The sequence below is a fragment of the Nicrophorus vespilloides genome, unplaced genomic scaffold, assembly GCF_001412225.1.
Source record: "Nicrophorus vespilloides isolate i.1.1-1 unplaced genomic scaffold, Nicve_v1.0, whole genome shotgun sequence".
Classification (NCBI taxonomy): Eukaryota; Metazoa; Arthropoda; class Insecta; order Coleoptera; family Silphidae; genus Nicrophorus; species Nicrophorus vespilloides.
In genome coordinates this window covers 113,622-136,331 of record NW_017100105.1, presented here as the reverse complement: position 1 = coordinate 136,331, position 22,710 = coordinate 113,622, and the positions used below count along the sequence as shown (strand labels likewise).

The 22,710-nt window shown below is 33.9% G+C and overlaps 1 protein-coding gene across 1 annotated transcript in view; it reads left to right on the top strand.

The window, feature by feature from the left end:
- LOC108568234 overlaps positions 1 to 22,710 on the top strand; it is a 111,608-nt gene that overhangs the window by 11,467 nt on the left and 77,431 nt on the right. The window contains 4 exon segments of the mRNA XM_017929198.1: positions 5,781 to 5,839; positions 19,829 to 20,027; positions 21,085 to 21,189; positions 22,418 to 22,534. Coding sequence (XP_017784687.1) covers positions 5,781 to 5,839; positions 19,829 to 20,027; positions 21,085 to 21,189; positions 22,418 to 22,534 — 480 coding nt within the window.

Sequence of the window (22,710 nt, the reverse complement as noted above, 5' to 3'; positions counted from 1 at the left end):
AGTGTGAAATTATTCGTATTTTATTTTAATTACAATGCAGTTAATTCACCGAAGAATACACGTAAGCATGCACAGTTGTTATTTTTGAATGCATTAGAATTTGGAGTGTTCACTAATTGCAATTAGAAAGAGAAATAATTGGAACGTGAAGCGCGTATTAAATATCTAACACGTTTTCGGTTCTGTTCGCTCGCGCAGACAGGAAAATTAAGAAGAAGAAGAAAAGTTGAGTTTTGGAATTGGTAATTTGATCGCGGCGAGATCCATGTGAGGATTAATTTAATCAGAGGAATGGTGACAATGATAATAAAAAAAGCTCAAAATATTGTGAACAAAACTGTATTTAATTAATGGACATTCTTAATGAATTCGTGGCCGGGTCGGAGGTTGCGTCCCACTTTACCTCGAAATTAACAGTTCTTCAAACGCCTTCGATTTGCATATATAGCGTTACAGAATGATAATATGGTCATTGAACAAACGAAGACCACTCCCAAATTCAACATATTTGGTTAATCGTTCAATTCCGTGTGTATGCAATTGAAATAAATACATTAATTTATTATTATATCTATATTTGTTTGCTTCTAAATAGTATTCGAACCTATTTAACTACAAATATATGAATCATTTGTTAAGTCCGATAGTAAATGTTGCGAAAGTACATTTTGTAATACTTTAAGAGGCGTTGCGCGCGCATTTCTTTAATAAAGTGCGCGCGCATCTGTTTAAATTTTATTATATTATTTGCTTAGTGTGGATGTACCTTTATATATTTCAATTGACTATATGAATTAGTAGTAAAGTAATACTTTTATGTACATAATAAATAAAAATATTTCAATGAAAATTTTACCGTTAGAATGAATTAAAGTATAAAAATATATTTACCAACAGTTCAACGGAGATTAATTAAACTAAGATTGTAAACTTGAAATGGAAGTTTTTTTTCTTGTTTTGTTAATTTGTTTCTCTTGATTAATCGAAGCCTCGGGTGGTTTAAAAAAATAATATTAATCTGTTAATTGCCGCGATAAATGCCGACCTACTCGACCAACCCACAAAGTGGTAGCAAACCTGAGATGAAGCATCGTTTCCATACGATGATATGCAATTATCCGTCATCAACCAGAAAGACGCCCTCGGGTGGACGCATTCCGCTCGACTATGTTTAGAAATGGGTATTGAAAAAAAATAAATAAATGAGTAAAGAGAGAGAAAGAATAAACAGAAAAATTCTGCTGAGCATGGAGAGACCAAACATCGCATGATGATGATATTCGAAACCGGGCGATTTTCGACGGAGCGGATCCGAAAACGTGTCGGGAATAGCAATAAAATTTTAAAACTATGTACAGGCACGAATGTGCATCGAAACCCAGCTCTCTCTCTCTCGTCCTTTGTCTGGAATAGTATTGAACAAAGACGAAAAACAAAACAGAGAGAGAAGGATCAAAAGCGTAGCCAAAAGTGGACTTGGTGCATACGGTTTTAGAAACTTAGCTTTTACCGTGCCAAAAAGGAAAAGTAGAACGAAATTTGCGCAACAATATTTTGCTATAACATTTAATTATTAATTAATCAATATTCATTTATTTTAAGTGCAAAAACAATATGAATAAGTTACATCAACAAGTTTTTTTGTGGTATTTCAACAAATTTTAATAACCTGATGACAAATAAATGAACGTCAAACGATGAACACCATTGGTATTTACTTTCGATTTTTAAATTAACATCGATCGAGGAGGATAAAGAAGAAGAAGTACGACGCGAAAGTGACTTTTTCACTAGCCGCGTGAAATTATCAACCGTTCTTCGGCGAGCATTAAGTCATCACTCTGACATTTAAAACAGTTCAAAACCGTTCGCCGAGCGACGAGAATGGAAAGGCCATATATGCTTACAAATACGTATAATTTTTGTTTGTTTTTTATTTTATTTCTGCTCTTTTCACGTATCTGCATTACGTGTTCGAAGCGGAGCAAATAATAATGAAACGTAATTTTGATTACGTAATTGCAATTGATTGTATGCAACCGAACGCACCGCAATTAAGGTCCTTCATCTGTCACAAATGACGTTACGTAATTTCGACGCGTCCCGGCGACCCCAGAAGCGCTAAAATTCTAAGTAAATCTCACCTTCCCATCCACCGAACAAAACTCCTTCCTTTTTTTTCTTTGTTCAAAAAAATAAACCACTTGTTTGTCCACCACAAACAACACACATCGGCGTATCTTTTTTTTTCTTTCAGTATTTGTTTATTTGCAGTTTACCAATATCACAACAAGAAAATAATTACTAAAACCTATTTGCTTAAAACAATTATTTCTAAATTAAAGAGAAAAAAAACAACGCTCCTCCAATTACCATCGTTCTAATTATATTTAATTAGTTGTAATTCAATTATTATTGCGGTCAATTAAATTTAATCTACTGCAATTTATTTCTTATGCTAAAACGCGGAAAACCCCGAAACCAATTCCATTGAGTAAAAAAATACAACTTTTGTTTTATTTGTGTTTTTTGTTAGTTGTGTTAACCTTAAACTTCAATGAAAATGAATGAATCGGATACCCAGAAGGCGAACGAAGTTATTTTTTATTTAAATATTGGCGACGAAAACAGTCTCTTTCCCGGTATCTCCCGGTTTATTTGTATTTTATTTTCGGGTTAAAAAGGTATTCGTTTCGTTTGCTGAAGAAATTAAATATAGACATATTTGCTGGGATTTTTATTATTTGAACGTTGGTATTTTTGTTAATAATATAAGCGTAATACATTATGCTTTTATTTTATTCTTTTACGGGTCTAATTGGTTCTGGAACAAGTGAACATGGCGTAAATGTCAGATTACATACATAAAAATTAAATCAGTAGCGTGTAGTGATTTTTATCTTTTATAACTCGTTTTAGGAAAAAATAAGTTCTTGGATCATATAAAATTAAAATATGTAATCCTTTTTAAAACCGTGTACAGAACATAATAATGCAATTTATTCGTTCGTGTGAACAAGTGTATTTATATTATTTAAATGTTGTCAAAACTTGACAAAAAATAAACAATTTTGCTCTTTGATTGATTTTAGAATAAATAAAAATGTTGTATATGTCAGATTATAAACAAAAAATAACTTCAAAAGCGTAGGGGCTTTAATAATTCGTTTTAGGGAAAAAAATACGATTAGATGAAATAATTATCAGCTTGTTATGGAGGAAAAATGTGTACGTCCATATGAATGTCGAGTACGTTCATGTGAACAATTTTATTTTTATTATTTAAACGTCGTCAAATTTTTTTTTAGCTCGTTCTTCGTTGACTCTATTTGGTTTTGGAATAAGTGAACATGTTGTAAATGTCATATTTTAAACAAAAGAAAAGAACTAAGGAAGAAGCGCAAAGGGATTTTCTCATTAAGAACTCGTTTTAGGAAAAAAAAATGGTCTGAATGAAATAAAATTGAAATATGTAGCCCATCTAAAAGTTGAATATAGGAATTCACAGCATGTAGCCACTGCATGTCAAGTACGTTCGTGTGAACGAAAAGTATATAATATTTTTTTCAAATTTTATTTTTGCGTAGCTATTTACCTGCGCTCATTTTAATTCCTTATCGACTCTAATTGGTTTCGGAACAGGTGAAAATTTGCTGAGTAAATGTCATGTTAGATACAAAAAATACACATCTAGACAAGAAGCGTGTATGTTGCGTGTAGAGTGACACAATTAAGATGAGTGTGAAAGGAATTCCTCTTCTTTATCTTATTTCTTATTCTCGCTTTACGGTGGCCACCGAAAACCGTAATAAAATGTGTGGAGAGCAAGCAACCGGTAGGGAGAGATCGAAAAGGCGCGATAAACTAAAATGGAAATAAAAGACAAGCAGTAAAACGTCAACGAGCCTCGTCGATTGCTTGATGTTGTCATTAATAGCGCCCAACAAATATGGATTTCGGATTTTATCGCTTAGTGGAAATACCGGGGTTTAGGTAACGTTCCCTAGGAAAGGCTAGTAAATCATCGCGTAGAGTGCACTTCGTTATTTATGCACCACGTCTAGAATTTAGTGTACTACAAGAGTTATTACGACTGCGGCGAAGGAGAGAAAGAAGAAAATGAGACACAATAAAAAGAAACAACAAAAACTAGACATAGTTTTAGTTGTTCGGTTCGTTGTCCGTCGCGATTTATTGGTTAGGTTAAACGTCACACCGCAACATGTCCCCGTCTAACCTATAAATTTCATCATTCGCGCTACCATTGTTTCAGTTTCCCATGTTCGCTAATGACGACGCTAAATGAATTAAAACGTAAAGCGAGGTAAATTTTATCACGTTACAAAAGCGGGGGCGGCGTATAATTAATTTTTATTTATTTTTTAAACAGTTTCTTTTCGGTATTTTAACCTGCCTCGCGGTAATTTAATGGCACGATCCGGCAGTTAAAACGTGCCAAAGCGCGCGTTTTCCAACTTTTTCTTTTCTCCTCTCCGGTAACGGACAAAAAAATATATGTACGAAGATTTAATATGGAAATTAAATATGCATGAAGACGCCTCTCGCATCTCCTGTGTGTGTTTTTTTTTCTAAAGTTTTTTTTTAAACTTCGTTAATGGCATTTTCCTAAATTCACCAGAGCGGAACTGGTTTTTCGGTTCGCGGAAGCAATTTTTCGAAGTCGTCGTTGCCTTCTTCGGAAAAATCGGGCCAGCGTTTTGTTTCGTTTTGTTTATACTTGATCTTCCCGGAATTCCGCGTTTTCCCATGAAGCTTTTACCAATTAAAATGCTTTCCTCAATTGAGAAGATGTGTTTATAGGAATCGCAACTTGGTAACGAGAATCGCGCGTTTTCACTTTTCAAGTATTATTTCTATATAAAATAAAATAACATAATAAATTGTAATTACTTTCGTTTAATACTTTGAAAAAGTATTCGAACAATTTAACTGGTTGTAATTTCATTTTTTTTTTACATACATTTTATAATAATATTTTTCTATAATTGATTTCATGTTTATTTACGATCTAATTAAAATAGAAATTACAATCACCGCTGTGCAAAGAGGATTTGCGTTATGTATTAAACTTTTTGTCAAATTATTTCTTTTTATTTTATAACATATGTTGTTCATTTGAAAGTTGAATACGGGAATTCTCAGTATATGAAGCAGTGATCTAATGACAATTTGTACGTTCGTGCGAACGTGTGCAGCAAAAAACGTAAATGTATGAATGTCGAGTACGTATAAGACACTTGGGTACTAAAAATTCACCATCCGAAAATTGTAAATTCTGTATGTTAACTGAGTCAACATATGGACTAAGTCTTCAATATAAATTGGCAAAATCTTGTTTCCGGAATAGCAGTTATTGTAAAGAATGAAATCGGCGTTTCCTTTAGTGATTTTTTTTTCTTATTTTCACTCTTTGTGAACTGCAATTTTCTTTTATACCATTCGTCGGATGCCATTTCGTTTTGGCGGAGGCTCTCGTTAGGTACCGCGCGAGCGGAGATCTTCAGATAGGCAAATATAAAGTGAATGAGCCGCGGCGGCCTCCATGGACAGTTATGCGAGGTACTTCTTCTTTTGCTGCCGCTGCTCCTTCTGCTGCTGCTGCGGCTGTCCTTCGGCTTCCAACAATTTCGATCGGTGCCTTAAAACAACAAATAGTTACGAGGAGCGTCCGTGCCGGAGATCCTATCCCATCCATCCACCTTCCATCAACGATTTTTCTTTACCTAATGTTTATTTTATTTTTTTCTTTTTTTTTTCAGCGAAAATGAAGATAATTCTTCCACTAGTCGTTTGGATATGGCTACTTCATACGACCGCTGTAAGTACTCTCAAACATTCATAATTTTCTTTCATCTTTTTGTTGTTGTTGTTGTTGTTCCTCTTTCACCTCAAGCTAACTGTAAAAGCATGTGTGTTGTTGCTGATCCGCTCTGCTTGGTAGGTCTTGAATAGAGGAGATGATGATACAATTAGATCGCGCCGCATGCAAATCGCAAGCTTTATACCAAGCAAGAAGCAAATATTGTCCTCAGGATAAACAGAGAGGAGAAGCACACACACAAAAGAAATAAAAATAATAAAGGCGTTTTACAGTTAATAAACATGTGCTTAGAGAATTTTCCATTTACTCGCGCCGAGAGGAAGACCCATTTCCTTGCAACGTACCATAATAACGCAATGTGCTTCTTCATTATCATCATTGATTTGTCCGTGAAGATGAATTGCATCCAATCGCGGAAATCAAACGGATACGAAGTGATTTCCGCTCAAGATTTTACAAAATTGTAATTGTTATAATCAGATATTACGGAGATTTCAATGCGCGTATCGACTACAAACCTACTTCTTCTTCAAAAATATTTATTTTTTTTAATGAATTTCATTAAATTACGGAAACAAACGGAAAATAAAGTCATTACAGTTGAAAATATTATGAAATTGTAGTTATTATAATCAGACATCGCGAAGATTTTAATGCGCGTATCGATTACAAACCTATTTATTCAATTAAAAACATTGATTTATTACGATGTATTAAATCAAATTACGGAAATCAACGGAAAATTAAGTAACTTTAACTTCACATTTTATTAAATTGTAATTGTTATAATTAAATATTACGGAGATTTCAATGCGCGTATCGACTACAAAACTATTCATTAAAACCTTTTTTTAATCATATTTTATGGAGATTTCAATGCATTAATTTTCATAATCAACGTTAATTTTTCCATTAAGATAACTTGCGTAAATTAATGAGTATTCAAATAAATTATTTTGAATCAAGAATTTACTAAATTTGAATTAGATTTTGTAGTTACTTCAATGCGTGGATAAACGATTAACGGATTTGTTCATTATTAATAATGATTTGTCTATTAATTTAAATTTCATTGAATTGCGTAAATTAAACGGATACGTTTCAAATAAATGCTTTTTACATAAAATTTTAATTAGATTTTTTAGAGGTTAAACGATTTTTTCATCATCGACATTATTTTTTTGTGAATCGAATTGTGTAAATTAACCGGATACAAATAAATTACTTTTATTCAAGATTTTATGAAATTTTAATCTTGATAATAAGATTTTGCGAAGAGATTTGAATGCGCGTATATCCGATTTCTCTCAAATATTAACCCACTTCTTCGGTTCACCAGCATCGCCATACTCTGACTGTGGCCATCCATCATTGATTCTTCCACTAAATAAATCCGCTCGGTTCACTCGATTATTCCGTTCGCTTCAGAATTTACAGCCACTAACGGTCCGATCCGCCATTACGTTATATTAATCTATCCATCGCTGAGAACCATTTGTTTCCTAATAGTCGTTCGCTTGTTTGTTTCGCCTCTCTCGATTCAGATTAAATGAGTGGCGCAATGCACGAGGTATGTGGGTGCGCGTTCGGTTTTCCGGTTTTTTTTTCGCCCAAGAAATCCTTCGAGATTAAACTTCTGGGCTCAGAATAAACGTGACGACAAAAACAACTCCAAGTCCGAAATGTAGGCCAACTCGATTTATTTATACACACATACACATGTGTGTATATATATACACTTACACGTATACAGATATACGATAGATCTGTAATGCAGTGCAATCGGACAATGGCTCAATTAAAATTCACTTTCCTTTTCTCGCCTATTCTTGTGGTATCGAAACAGATAGCGCTGTTGTCGTACTCCTTCCTCCTTTTCTCCTCTTCGGCAAAACGCGTGTCTAAGCAGGACTCCTATAATTATAAACCGAACGGTGCATTTCGCTAAACATTATTTATTTACAGTTACGCAGTTTCGAGTTGGTTTCTTTGATCCAATTATCTCTGCTCCTTCTCTAATTGCTTTCTTTTGAATGCATCGCTTCAGACCATCCACTACTTATAAAACCATTATTTTCGATTAATTACCCATCATTTCCTTCCTTGGTATATCAAATTTTTACGACCCGAATCTCAGTTATAATCAAAACAAATTTTGTTGACTCCTCATTAATTTTCAGGTAATTCTTGAAATATTTCTTAAAAAGAATTGCTTTATTAGTTTTATAGTTTTGATCAAAATCTAAATACAGACAGCAATATCCCAAACTGTTTGAAACCGGACTAATCTAGAACTTTGGTACTTAATGAAAATTTATTATTATTACTAATCGAATCGACTCTTTTACTACTTTCACCTTTATAATTTCTTTCTGTCTTTTCATTATTTCACACAGAAATTTATTTATTATAGTTTACATATTTTAAATTGAAATTTTTTAACATTTTTTTTTTAATTTTCTGGAAACAAAATCTAAATCTTAGAGGAATTCATTTATAAATATAAATATCTACTTTGGTTTACTTTTTATTACATTAAAACTGCATTTATAAAGATATGAATGAGTGAATGCAAAACGAGCGGGTTCGTTTTTCTTATTTTTTCCTATGCTTTAGAACTACTTGATTGTATTTTCTTCGATAGATTGTAGTTAAGTCCTTGTAATTACATAACATAACATAGTTGTTGCCTCTTCTCCTCATCTCAAATTCATTTTATTCTACTTATTCTTAAGAAATCGTGAATTTCAAGGAATATGAGTTTTTTTTCTTTCTACTTCTTTCATATTATTACACTCTTCTATTCTTTATTGCGCTCGAAGTGCGATGACTCTGGCGGTGCGTGGCCTTCGAGGTGTGCGTTTTTTTTTGTTCGTCGTCTTCCACATGATATTTCTTCTCTGTTTTTTTTTGTGGATGCCAAAAACAAAAGGCGTGAAACGAAGAGGTACATAAAAAAGCGACGGAGAGGAACGACAATAACAGTTACGTCTGTTTGTTGAATAAATCGTTTTAAGGTTTTTTTAATAACAATTCTGGAATTAAAAAGCGGCAGCCGTGTAGCTGAATAAATGTATTTTAATGCTGCATTTTAATATTATTCAAATGCCACGGCGTGTCGTACCTTCAGCCGATTCTCATTTGTCGCTTCGCTTCCACCTTGTTCATATTTTTTTTTGTTGAAATTTTATTCTTGTTAAATATGTCTTTCGTTGCTACCGGTGCTGTTCTCTTTCATTCCCAAAAGCTTCTGGTAATTGCCTTTTCCATTCTTCTCGGCCGCGTGGGCGAAGAGATGAAGACGCGGAAGATTCCAGATATAAACTGCATGTAATCATACATCATGGTTATTCGTGACGGTCAGATTCTTTTCCCTTCAAACGCTGTTGTTGTTGTTTGTTCTTGCAGCCCACCAACTTCCAGGGCCTCTGGAACATAGATTGCGTGCCTCCAGCTCTGCGCATTTTCTCACAAAGACCACGAAAAAGTCTTGCACCATGTCAACGACATTCTCTTTCTTTCCCTTTCCTTTTCTCCTCTCGCGATGCCACCAGGATGACCGGAAACGCGTGACCGGAATGAATCGGAAACCGAAACGTGCGACGTGCTCGACATCCCAAAACCAACGTCACCATCCCCTTACGAAGATCTCTTCGTGAATCGTCAAACACCATTTTGCAAACTGCAGCTTTTACAAAACAATACTAAAATCCGGTCCTTCCTCTACCAAATGGACGTTTCACTTTTCAATTAGCTCCTCCGGTTCAGTTTTTATGGCGTATTTTACGACTCGTTGCTATGGAGATATCAATGCCCGCTCAACAACCAACCCACAGTTTTTTTTTTTCATTTTACGCATTCCTCGTTTTATTTTATCCACGTTTTTATTTTCGTTACGTTCAAAACTTGATGAATTCTTTATTCAAATTATCTTCAAAATTCATTCACACCTTTTCCGTTCTCAATTTTTGCATGCATAATTTTTATCACATTTCCGATTATTTTTCTTTTTAATTATTTGAAAAATTTAAGAAAATCCAAAAAATTATTCAGTTCATTCGGTAATTTTCTTTATTATTTATCGAAAATCAGTTTATTTGCTTACTTCTCTTATTTGGTTCAACTTTAATTGCTTATTTTATGAATTGTTGCTAGGTAGATATCAATGCTCAATTCACCAATGAACCTGAAAGTTTTCTGCGATTCCTAATTTATTTAATCCATTTTTTTTGTAAATTTATCAAAAACTTGATGAATATTTTATTTAAATTCATCCACACCCTTTCCGCTCACATTTCGCATACATAATTTTAATTACCTTACAGTTTGTTTTTATATTTTTTTAATTAATTACAAAATGAATTAATATTTTCACTCATTATATTTCGTTTTTATATAATTTATTCTCGATTAAACGAATTTTTTATTTAATTCGCTGAGATATTGCTGTATAAAATATTAAAAGTTTGTTTTTTTTTTCAATTACAAAATTAATGATTTCATTTCACTAAATTAATTTTAGTTTATGAGTAAATCAGTCAGTAATTAAATTATTATTGTTTTGTCATTTTGAAAACTTCAATTTTATTACACTATTTAAAGTTATAATTTTCTTTTAAATTGACTTTTTATTTACAGAAAATCAGTTTATCTACTTAATTCTCTCATTCAGTTTAGTCTTTATAGCATTTTTTACGAGTCGCTGCATTGGAGATGTAAATGAGAGAATGGGCGAGCAACCCAACTATTTGTATCCCATATTTGTTCGCTTCCATTTGATTTCATTCACTTTTATTTTAACATCTTTTTATGAATCGCTGAATTGGAAATCTAAATGAGAATTTCTTAAGTAATTTCAAGAAAATCTTGCACTTTTCATAAAAAATTAGTTGTAATTAGAAAATAACTCATTCGATTGAAACAGTACAATTGTTTTTAATAGTCTGAATTTCTAAATTAGAGATGTAAATGAGAGAACCAGCGATCAACCCAACATTTATTCGCTTCCTTTCGTTTTGGTTTAGATTGTGCACCTGTTTACAATAATCCATTTATTTCTCTCATTCAGTTTAGTATTTCATGCGTGTTTTATGAGAAAATGGACAAGAAACCCAACTGTTTTTCTCATATTATTCATTTCCCTTTGATTTCATTCACTATTTTATACGTGCTTTTGAGAAATCTAAAATCTTCTTCTAATAATCTTCTTAATTGAACAATACCCTACATTTCTTCATAAAGATCAAATTCTTATTGAAAAATATTCCCTTTGGTTTAGATTATGCACTGTTTATAATAATCTATTTAATTCTCTCATTCAGTTTAGTATTTCAAGCGTGTTTTATGAATCGTTGCGTTAGAGATGTAAATGAGAGAATGGACAGAAACCCAACTGTTTTTATCTCATTTTAATTTGATTCACTTCAATTTCATTTACATTTATGACAAAAGCCTAAATTTTTCATCAAGATCAAATTCTTATTGGAAAATATCCGTTTTGGTTTAGATTCTATAGATATTTTTAATAATATACTTCTTATTCAGTTTAGTTTGTTTAAGCGTTTTTTAAGAATCGCTGCAATGGAAATGTCAATTATTTATCTAATTTCAACAAAGCCCTATATTTTTCATCATAATTGAGTTCCTATTGGAAAATATCCCTTCCGGTATAGATTCTACAGCCGTTTTTCGTTTCTTGCCGATGTTACGCAAGAATCGAGGTCTCTCGTGTTGCGCAATCGTCTGGAAAGCGTTCTGTTGTTTCTCCGCGCTATGTGGGACGACACTTGCACTTTTAATTGCGGGTCAGGCAGAAGGAGAAGTGAACGTCGTTCGGACTAATCACAATGTCCGAAAACGTTCTTGAAAGTTTTCTCATTTCATTTTTCTTTCTTTTTCCCCCTTCGATTATTTATTCCATCGCCCACAAAAGTAAGCGGAACTATTCGCCCACCAATAAAGCCGTTACGCAATTTGATTACGAATTGGATTGTTTTAACTACTTCAAGAAGCGTTTTCAGTGAGAATTTCCGAAGAATTTGTGTGTGTGTGAAAGAGGATGAGTTATGGGCTGCGCTCTTGCACCTGTGTCGTCTATCGCACAATGGATGCGGAGGATGAGGATGCGTTCTTCGGCTTTTCAATGGCCGGCTGACATCGTTTAGACGGGATTTACATAAAATTAATCCAGCAGGAAGAGGAGAGATTTATATTGGCGGGCAGGAAACAGGTGGAGAAGAATCCACGGATTTTGCTTCTCCTCTTACTTATTTATTGTTTTTGCTTCTTCTTTTGTTTTTTTTTTGTGAAAATGAGTCTCCGCAGTTTCCGAAGAATTTTATATAAAAGGCGCATCCTTGAACCCCGCAGCAATCAGCAGCAGAAGCACCTCAACAACAACAACAGCAGCAACAACAACAGAAGCGAAGAGAAGAATCTCGTACACTCGCACACTAGCTATATACACTGTTGCTCTGAGCATAGACTTCAAGCGCTATAAATCAAAAAGGCCGGGGTTGTGTTTTCTCTCTGTCTCTCGTCTATGCTTCTCTGCATTCTGTCTCTCTTTTTCGCATATTCTTCTTCTACGGCGCAAACTGAAAAGTGTTAAATGTTTTACGCGAAATAGCGAGGAGACCAACAGGAATGGGCATGAAAGATTCCGAGACTCGCAAGGATCATTGTTGCCATGGCCTCTTCTCCACACTCAACACATTTATTTTTCAATTCACAGAATACCTACTTCCATCCAATTTTAACTAGATTCTTTATATTCTCCAACTCAAATCAAGACATCACTAATAAATTTACTTTTATTTACTTATTTATTTTCAATTCTTTACATTCTTGATTAATGGATCAATTTTTAATTAAAGTTTTATTGACCGCAATATTTAGAATTAAACAAAAAAAATGTTGTATAGACGACTAAATTTATTTAGAATTATGTTGAAGTGTAGTTTTTTGATTATGAATAAAATACAACTTATATAAAAAAAATATGTTAGATAAAATTAAACCTGTAGATTTTTACATTTTATTTGAATTTAATTTAATTTTACTCATTTTTTTCTGTGTTTATCAGTATTGAATTATGGTTTTTCGTTTGAATGGTTAAATTCTTATGGATGTACTTGATGATGGAGTGTTTAACAAGATCCCAGGAAAATCTTAAGGAAACGAAGAGGCGTGTGGCGTGCTGCGCCGCGTTCCATCACCATGATCACCATGGTGATGATAATGATGATGATGATCATCGTCGTCATCGTGGCCGTTTCTTTCGGCATTTTCGTGCAGAATCGCGAACACGAATTATCGAAGACTTAAACTGATGTTCGTGTTACCGTCAAGCGAGTGTTTGTGCATTGTTGGTAATCGTCTCCTCTTCCGGCTTCTTCGAGAAAATCTTTACACAAGTTCATGCGATCTCCCAGGGTTGCTTTTTCTCCTATATATGTATATATATATCTATAGGTATATATAAATAGAACGATGGTATAGAGTGCTCCTCTTCCATCGTAAAACCCGCTTTCATCTCGAACTGCTTGATTTAATTGGCTCGGCTCGACTGAAAACAAGATCTAAAATCGATTCTTTGACGAATGTTCTCCATCTCGGACTTTCTATTTCTTAAGACGTACGCATTCTAAATTCAAACTTTTTAAATTTTCAATTTATAACTATACCAATTTATCTAATGAACGAAAGTATTCTTGATTGATTTAACTCGTTAGTCTATATTAGAAACACAATATAAAATTGATTATTTAATGAATCTTCTTCATATCTAACTAAAACTTTATAACTTTAACAAATAATTGAATGAATAAAACTGTTATTGATTGCTTTAATTAGCTCGATACGACTGAAACTTTCTAATTCTTTGGCTGTACACGTACGCATATTCGATTAAAATAAATATCAAAAATTGTAATTTATAGCATTTTCCCGTGAATGAAAGTATTGTCGATGCTGCGATTCTTCGTCGTCTCAGTATTCTCTCGGCATAACGCAGGGTCTCCGATCCGTGACTAATCCTCCTTGCTTGGATTATCCTCATTTAAGTTTTTCCCCATCTATTTCTTCGTTTATTTATTTATGTATTTTGCTCGTGCGACGATGGCTTTGACTTTGTCGCAAAATCCATAGCTGAGACGGCGGTGGCAGGCGGCAGCAGCAGTAACAGAGGAATAGAGGCTGTTGACCCATTCATTACGCATTACCATCATTATATAACTCTTGCTTTCGTACGAGAACGTAGGATACGGCCAGGATGCACCGTCGCGGCTCGAATTAATTAAAGCGGAACCGCACCAAAAAAAGCAAGAATAAAAAAAATAATTGTTTGTGTGTGTGTGTTTGTACATGGTGGAGGAAACGAACGGAAAAATATTATGAATCATCGAATGCTAATTTTCAAGCGTGACATTTTTCGCATTTTTTTTTCTATTCGCATTTGTTTCGAAAATCTACTTTTGATTTTATATAAACGTTTGTTAATAACTTGTAAACGATTTAAAATCGTCTTTTCGTTTCCATTGGTAACTGTACTATTGGGAAACTACTCCAAAATTCTTAAGATTTTAAAACTTTGGTTGACATGTAAACAATTTGTTGCCATCGACAACAATAATACTGAGAAAGTGCTAAAAAAATGTAGTTTTTATTTTCACTCTTTGAGTGGGACACGCTTGGTGCCTGTGAGAAATTATTATAATTTTCTAGAAGATGTCAAGGAAAGAGATGAATTTGATTGAACAGATGTTTATGTTAAATCCATACCATCCTATGCTGATTCAGTTATCTGATTCAGTTGTCTTTCCCCACTTGGGTCTAGAAATTTAGGAATTTCTGACCCTTCGAAGGGTTGGTTAACAACAATTTCCATTTCGTTTCCATTAACAACTGAAATATAGAGAATTTACTCAATCATTTGATTTTTAAACGTTGACTGACAACATATAACAATTTGAAGGGTATATTCGTTGCTATTGACAACAGTAATATTCTGAAACTACTGAAAAATTTAGTTAACCGCGTGTAAACATTTTGATGCGTATTTTGGTTATCATAAACAACTTTAAAATTGTAAAACAAAAATCAAATACATAGTCAACTAAAGCTGCGTTCGAGAGTGTCTTGAAAGCTCTCAAATTAAATTACAAGCATTCAATCTATTTGCTGTTGGATAGCGACAAGGAAATTTGTACCTTACATCTCGCTCCAACGTACGCTTACTACTACTACTCTTGACTTAAGTATCTCCCAAATATGCGACTTAAGTCGGCGCTTATATTGATGATCGGTTTCCTTCCGTCCTCTTCGCTAGGAGCGCTCTCTTGCGGTTACGCAATTTAGCGGCGTTATGAGCCGTGCAAAAAGTGTGAGTGAACTTGGCTGAGGAAATGTTGAACTTTGAATTAATCATAATTATTCCACACTCGCCGACCGTCGTCGCCAACTATGTATGTACGACTCAAACACATACTTGCATATATATATATATATAGATACACGCACAGCTTACCTTCTCCAACCCATCCATCTTCATCGGCAACGCAACTCTTTCGACTTCTTCGTTGGACAAACTTTACGTTCATTTATTTATTTATCTATATATATATTTGTATATGTATATATATATAACTATCTATGTAAGTTTTTGCATAAACGGATCACGCGCTCGTCTCGGAATGCCGTGCAGTTATACAGTCGCCGTGATTCCAATATTAAGAGTCCTTCGTCCTCTTCGACGCCATTCCACCCACCCGGGGGGTCCGTTGCGCCCATATAAAGCGATGAATCGGGATTCTCTCTTTCTCGGTCTCGACTTGCGGAGTTCGCTTCTCGTTTTCCAAATTTGACAAATTCCCAACGAGTCAATTGTATTTAAAGCAGCAGCAGCAAAACGTGAATGACGATGATGCATCTCGCATCTTTATTCAGCGGACCGCCAGGACGTTCTCTCTGCTCCTGATCACCATAATCCGATTCCAAAACGGCTTTATTGCTTCTCGTGAAAACACACAATTTGCGAGTGAAGATTTCTGGGAAAAACAGAATATCGAAATATTAATAGATCGTAGATGTTCTTTTAAGTTAAGTAATGTTTCACGCTATGAGTTGGTGACCAGTATTATCTATTCTTAATTGATTCATAAGTTTTGAGAGTGAAACCTTCTAACTAATTTACTTGATTTTCATTCATTTATGGATCGTCAAATTTGTGGATCGTCAAAGTTAATAGTAAAAGATCTTATATGAAAGTTAAAGTTAATGAGTAGGAATATGAATTGGTGAAGACTACAAAAATATGTTTAATGTTATTGGATATTGCGGATAGGGCAGAAAAATAATACGACTTTGTCCGATTTTCGAGTTTCAAATTGTACCAACAGCAACACGATCGAAATTCGAAAGTTGATGTTTTGCAGCTTACAAAAGTTAAGCAACGTGATGTAACTTTGATCTAATAGCAATTTAAAACCATCAATTAAATATGGTACTTTCGAACAAATACAGTCACTATAATAAAAACAATGATTTAATTTTCATTTACTTCTTCGTATCTAGATTAAAAACTAAGGAAATTTGTGGACCATTGACATTAAAATGATTATTAATGACATACAAAAGTTAAGCAAGCATTGGTGATCTGTACCTTTTATAAACTTAAAAGTAATTCCAATTTGACATTACAAATTTAAATTGATGAACAGTTAAGACTAAAAACCTTGTAACAAATACTATTACTGCTAATACTCGTAATAAACGCAATTAATTGATTCCCATTTAGTACTTTTAATTCTCGAGTAAGAAAAAATAAACAAATTTGTGAACGTTCACACTAATTGATGTCATTTAGTTTACAAAAATCAAACAATTTCAAACTTTTTTTTATTTACATTCATTTTAGTTCTTCTGCTTCTGGAATATAAATTTGCGGAAGACGCGTTTTGTAGGTCGCGAAACAAAACGGCTTTTGTTTTCCGGTTTTTTTTCGGTAATAACAAAGACATAAAAAAAAGATATGAACTCGAATTTTGCATTTCTCGATTTTCCCACGTGCAATGATGAAATAAAAGAGCGCACATAAACAACGAGATTTCGAGTGTTAAAAGAAATAATATTTCTCTCTTTATTTTTCTCTCTTTCTTCATCGCGAGGAGAGTTCGTGACTCGTCTTCATTTCGCTTTGATTAACTTGTAGTGTGTTAATTTCGAGGTGGATAATCTGATGAGGAGGTCGTGTGTCCTGTTGTTGCTTTGCGTTTTCTTTTCATACCGGTTCTCGATCGCCCCATCTCTTTCTCTCTCACACTCTTCATCTCGCTCATTCAATATCTTCGCGCTTTTCATTTATTTACTCTGCCATCCGTGTCTTTTGCATCTCGCGATCCGAAAATGTATCAATTATTCCGATATTCCTTCGACGGTAACCATTTCTCTTATCTTCATGGTACGCCAGAGGGAAGGATGGACGGGCTGCGTGGCACACAATGGGTGAGCCAGCAAAGATTAAAGCCCTCCGATTCCAAATTAAGAAACGATAGGAGGTAGTCAGGCAGGCATATCTCTCTCTCCCTTCCCCTTCATCAATTCCACAGCCTCATGAGGCCACGACCGACGGTTGTTAAAGAGTAGCAAGAGAGTATAACTTCTTTTCACCTGGATGCCGAGAAATCCGGTCCGTTGGCCTAACGTTATCTAACGCTCTTGCGTAATAAAAATTAGCGCTTAATTGCGCTCAGGCTATAAATCGCTTCTGTCTTTCGTTATCGCTCTCTCTCTCAAAAGCAAACTTCTACCATGCATTATCTATATCTCTTTCTCTCTCTAACTCATGCACAAAATAACATCGCGAAGCAAACCGTATCATCTTCCGTCTCTTATCTTAGCCATAAATACCAGCAGTTTCAACTTCTGCAAAATTATCGAATGCGAGATGCTCGCTCGCATCCAATCGCCAGATGGAGCCTCCATAACAATTATGTATTTTTTTTAATAAAGCCATTCACAAAATGCATCCGCCGTAAAAATTCCAATTTTCATATCGAAAGTGTTTAATTAACTTTTTTTCTCCTTTCTTCGTATCAGAAACATTTAAATTCCAGAAATAATCTTTTTAATTGACTTTTATAATTTTCAATTGAATTTATCTCTACATTTTTTTATCATTAATTAAATAAAATTTACGTATTATTACCGCACAAAATGTTGATTGAATCAACACAGAAAAATTCATGGATTTTTCATTCTTTTAATATATGGTTTAAAAGACTCAATATTGTTTACCAATAATCACATTAGATTATCAACCACCTTTTGTTAGTAATATTTGTTGATTTTACATAATCAACTAGCAATTATGCAAGAAATGCATCAAATTGTCATCCAAAAGGTCACATTGTACAACGCAAAATTTATGTGTTTTTCATTTTCAAAATCTAAATTATCAACTATCAACATTTCAAATTATCAACTGCAATTGCATTAATTTGTTAATTATCAACTATAATTATGTTTAAAAAAAATTGTTAAAATATCACCAATAAAAATTGCATAAATTGCATAAACCATACAATTTGTTTAACAACATTTTATAAAATTATCAACCATGATTGTATAAATTTGTGAATTTGTCTGGTATCAGTTTTACTAAAGTCAAAAGTTATAAATAAGTTTCTAAATTTTGATTGATCAAAACGCTAAATGATTGTTGGATTCGCGCTACATTATCAACCAAATATAGTTTACCCATTTATTTAAAAATTATGCATTAATACACTAAACTGCAAAGAAAATAAAACTAAAACAATTTACAGTACTTAATCTAGTTTTCTAGAAAACGTTCGCGCGGAAATTCGCTAAATGGGTCGAGTCTGCAACGTGTAGGAATCTGCATGAAACGATAAAATCTTGGATTATATTCACACATTAATTAGAATAAAATATAAGTGAAAATGTTGCGTTTTAAACTATTTATAGTACATGCGGAGGAAATGAAATTGTATTATAAATTTACTTCAATAAAATTAGTTTGTTTTTTTTATAATAGTTTTTATGAGCCTAATAAGTTGTTAAAAACTATGGCTCTATGGATACGGCGTGGGTATGAAGATAATCCTACGGGTAATCAAACTGTTATAATAAACACGGTCGTAAAACGGCTCGGAATTTCATCGCGATTTTCAGAAGATTAACTAAAATTTCAACTCCCTTCACTTCCTGCATGCAAATAACATTTTTTTTTTCATTCTTCGTTCCGAATTCGTAACGTTAACCTAACTGTAATCGAGAGCCGCGGAAGCAAGCAAAATCTCTTTCAATATAATTTGCCGAGGTAAACAAAGTAATTGATGGAAGTGGAAGGAAGGTTTCGTGTTTCTGTTCTCCACGGAAAGTGAACCAGATTCGGATGGACACGCGATCACCTATAAATAGCCAGTAATAACCATAACGGTGCCAGGAATGGCTTTAATTGTTGACAATTAAAAAGGAAGGAAGAAAGAAAGAGAAGAGAAGAAAAAAAATCAAAAGCGTCACGGAACAAGGCCGGAGCGCATTCGATGAAGATGGATTGCACTTTTGCGCGCACACGATTAACCGGAACACTTTTGTTTCGAAGAAAAAAAAACAGACAAGAAGAAACACGTTGTTATGCAACGATGAGGACAAGAAAACAAAAGCGTTTTGTTGTTTAGCTGTTAATTGTTTATTGCCAGAAATTAATTATGTTTCTCCGAAAACAGAAACGACTTGACTCGCTTTCCTTCAAAACTTCACTGTAAACAAGTGTTTTCTGTAAATTTAATTAATTGCTTTACACGAAACATTGCATTACTCGAATCTGCAATTAAAATTTATTTGTTATTTTATTTCTTTACGTTGATTACATTTGCCTAAGCGATTTGTTGTCAAAAAAATTGCATTTACATCATTGTTTACTTCTGTTCGTTGTATTAATTGTATTCTTTTATATTTCAGATCGCCCAGACTTTCGGAGGAATCGGATTCGGAATAAAAGAAGAGAAGTTCTTCCTGCGATTGACCGAAGGTTACTTCGCGTGTCAGGTTAACGAATCTAAAGAGGTCCTCCAGCTGCTGGAACTGTCGAAACTGTGCGACGGAACGGCCGACTGTTTCTTGGGCTCAGACGAACTGCGAGATAACCTCTTGTGCACGAGTAAGTATTCCATCTAAAATCTCTCTCTCTCTCTGTTTTACAATGGACCAACAAAAATCGTCAACGAAACGACAACAACAGCAAAAAAAGAATGAAAAAATTTGCAGCTCTCTTTCCTTTTGGCGATTCGTAGATTAACGGTTCCATCGCGTGCGACCGTCGTTTACCATTATACAATCCTTTTCCTCTTCTCGGAGCGGAGGAAATGAGGATAATTTCTTCTCTTTTCTACTCTTTCCCTCGGAGCGAGCGCACGAAAACTCGTGAAGCTTTGCGAACAAAGGAACGTTAACAACGGCTCATCTTTCCCTTCGAACAACAGCACTCTGTTGTTATCATAGTGTTCACCTACAATCTCACATTCTCAGTATCAGTTTAGTTTCACAAAGAAAATAATAATCAACTTTTGAATGTTAATTACTAAGTCTATAATAGACAGCAAAATACTAATAAGTTTTCTCATTTATATATTCTATATTTAAATTGCTCGTAACATAAAAGTTAAAGTACAGTCGGTGCGTTCAATGATACGTACATAATTATTTACAAATTAATATTCAAATATTTGTTTGTAGTTAGAAGGACCACTCAAAAACTATGTCTTTGAATATATTTTACTTCAAAGTGTACGTTCCTATATACTTCAAGTACGTTTATGCGAATAAATAGACTCGTGTGTTCAAAAAAAAATCATAAATTCATTGATGTACTTTAACAGAACGCTGACTGTTTGTATTATTAGATATCTATGAGATCTTTTCATTTTCACTATTAAGATTGTTCAGTTGATTTTTGAGATGCTCGAAATCTCGATCTAGTGGGCGATTTCGCATGTCCTTTGCTTTTGTTTTGCCAATCTTGCAAATGGTCTGTCGGGGCCGGGCTCGTTAGCGGCATTAACGAGTTGCAGCCCCCCAGGTTTTAATTAACGAAAACAAAGAAATGCGAAACAAAAGCAAAGCAAATATTTTATTTTTTTGAAGAAGGGGAGTACCCAATTAAGTTTCAATCTTGATCGTTCATTTTATGTTTTTTTTTTCTTTCTTTCTTTTTGCAGACGACTGTCGAAAAGACGATGGCACCGTGTGCCAGAACGGCGCCTGCCTGGACCATCAGTGCCACTGCAACGACGGCTTCAGCGGATGTAGCTGCGAAGTTCCAGGTGAGAAAGACGGATAATTAGAGATTCATCGGTGATCTCACCTCGCTCACTCACAACAGACGACTACTATTATTATTATTATTATTGTCGGTGTTGCTGTTGAGCGCATCATCATCTTCATCATAATCATCATCATCGTTATTATTTGGCGTCTCTCGTTTAATCTCGAAATTGTGCGGCACGAATTATGTAGATTATGCAAAATAGACGAGATGGGATTGGGTGGATAAACGATACACCCATGCAACGGCATGTGTGTGCTGTTGTCGGGCCTAGGCCTTATATGGTCTCCAATAGAACCATGATATTAGCTGCCATTATCATGGCCCCGGCATTCTAGAGTTCACCATTGCAAAATACCATCGCAGATTGAACCTATTCAGATATTATATGAACACGGCTCCGGCCCATCATTTCTCATATCATTCATCATTTGATAACCTTAAAATTTGCTCGTCGAGAATCGAAGAAAAGTTAAAAACAATGCGTTCATTCAATTATTAGATTTTCACTCGAAAGCAATGACATTGAAATTACAATTTAAATTAAAAATAATTTTAAAAAAAGAACGATCCTGGGGCTTTTTTAAATGAATTCAAGAATTAAAACAAGTTCACACATTAATTAGCATTTTCAGCTTTTAAATTGAACCTCAATTAAAGTTAATTACTATTTAATTAATAACCATTTGATGTGGTTATATTTCATATGTTGGAACTATTATTATCATGTGACATGTGAAAAAATACTTAATTTTATGGCAATAACTGTAAGAATTAAATAAATAAACATGTTATTTAAGTTGCTACTACTTTGATATTATTTATTTTTTCTTTTTTGTTTGAGAATATTATTATTTTAAAACCTTTTTTAAGTTATTTATAATTTATCATTAAAACATATACTATTATTTTATTAATAATAATTTTTTAATTGTTGTAAAATTGATATGAAATGCAATTAATGTACTCATATATTACAATTGCCGTTATGTTACTGTCTTCATATTTCACAATTACGAACTATGCCTTATTTACATATGTTGCATATAGTACAGCCACTTTAAGTTGGAACAAGTCATGATTACCTAAGTTATAGTTACCTACAAGAAACTACGCATGTATAAACTGCAAAATTATAGGTATCTGCAATGGTAAAAACAAAAGTTTCAACAAATTATATAGTCGAGTTTAGATGCGAAACTAATAAGTATTTGCTTATATTACAGATGTGAACGAGTGCAACTACAGGCCATGCCACACGTTCGCCCACTGCACGAACACCCTCGGCAGCTTCTTCTGCACTTGCATGACGGGATACCAAGGAGACGGATACCATTGCGAGGGTGAGTACAATTACAAATACTATTATTAATCCCTATTTGCTGCATTAACCTCAAAAAAAAATGACGTTTGTGGTAATGCATTCAATGAATTCTGGTTTCATTAAAATTAAGATGAAGTTCCTACTTGACACCAAGCGAGTACCACTTACACCATATAAGTTTTAAGTTGCCATCCT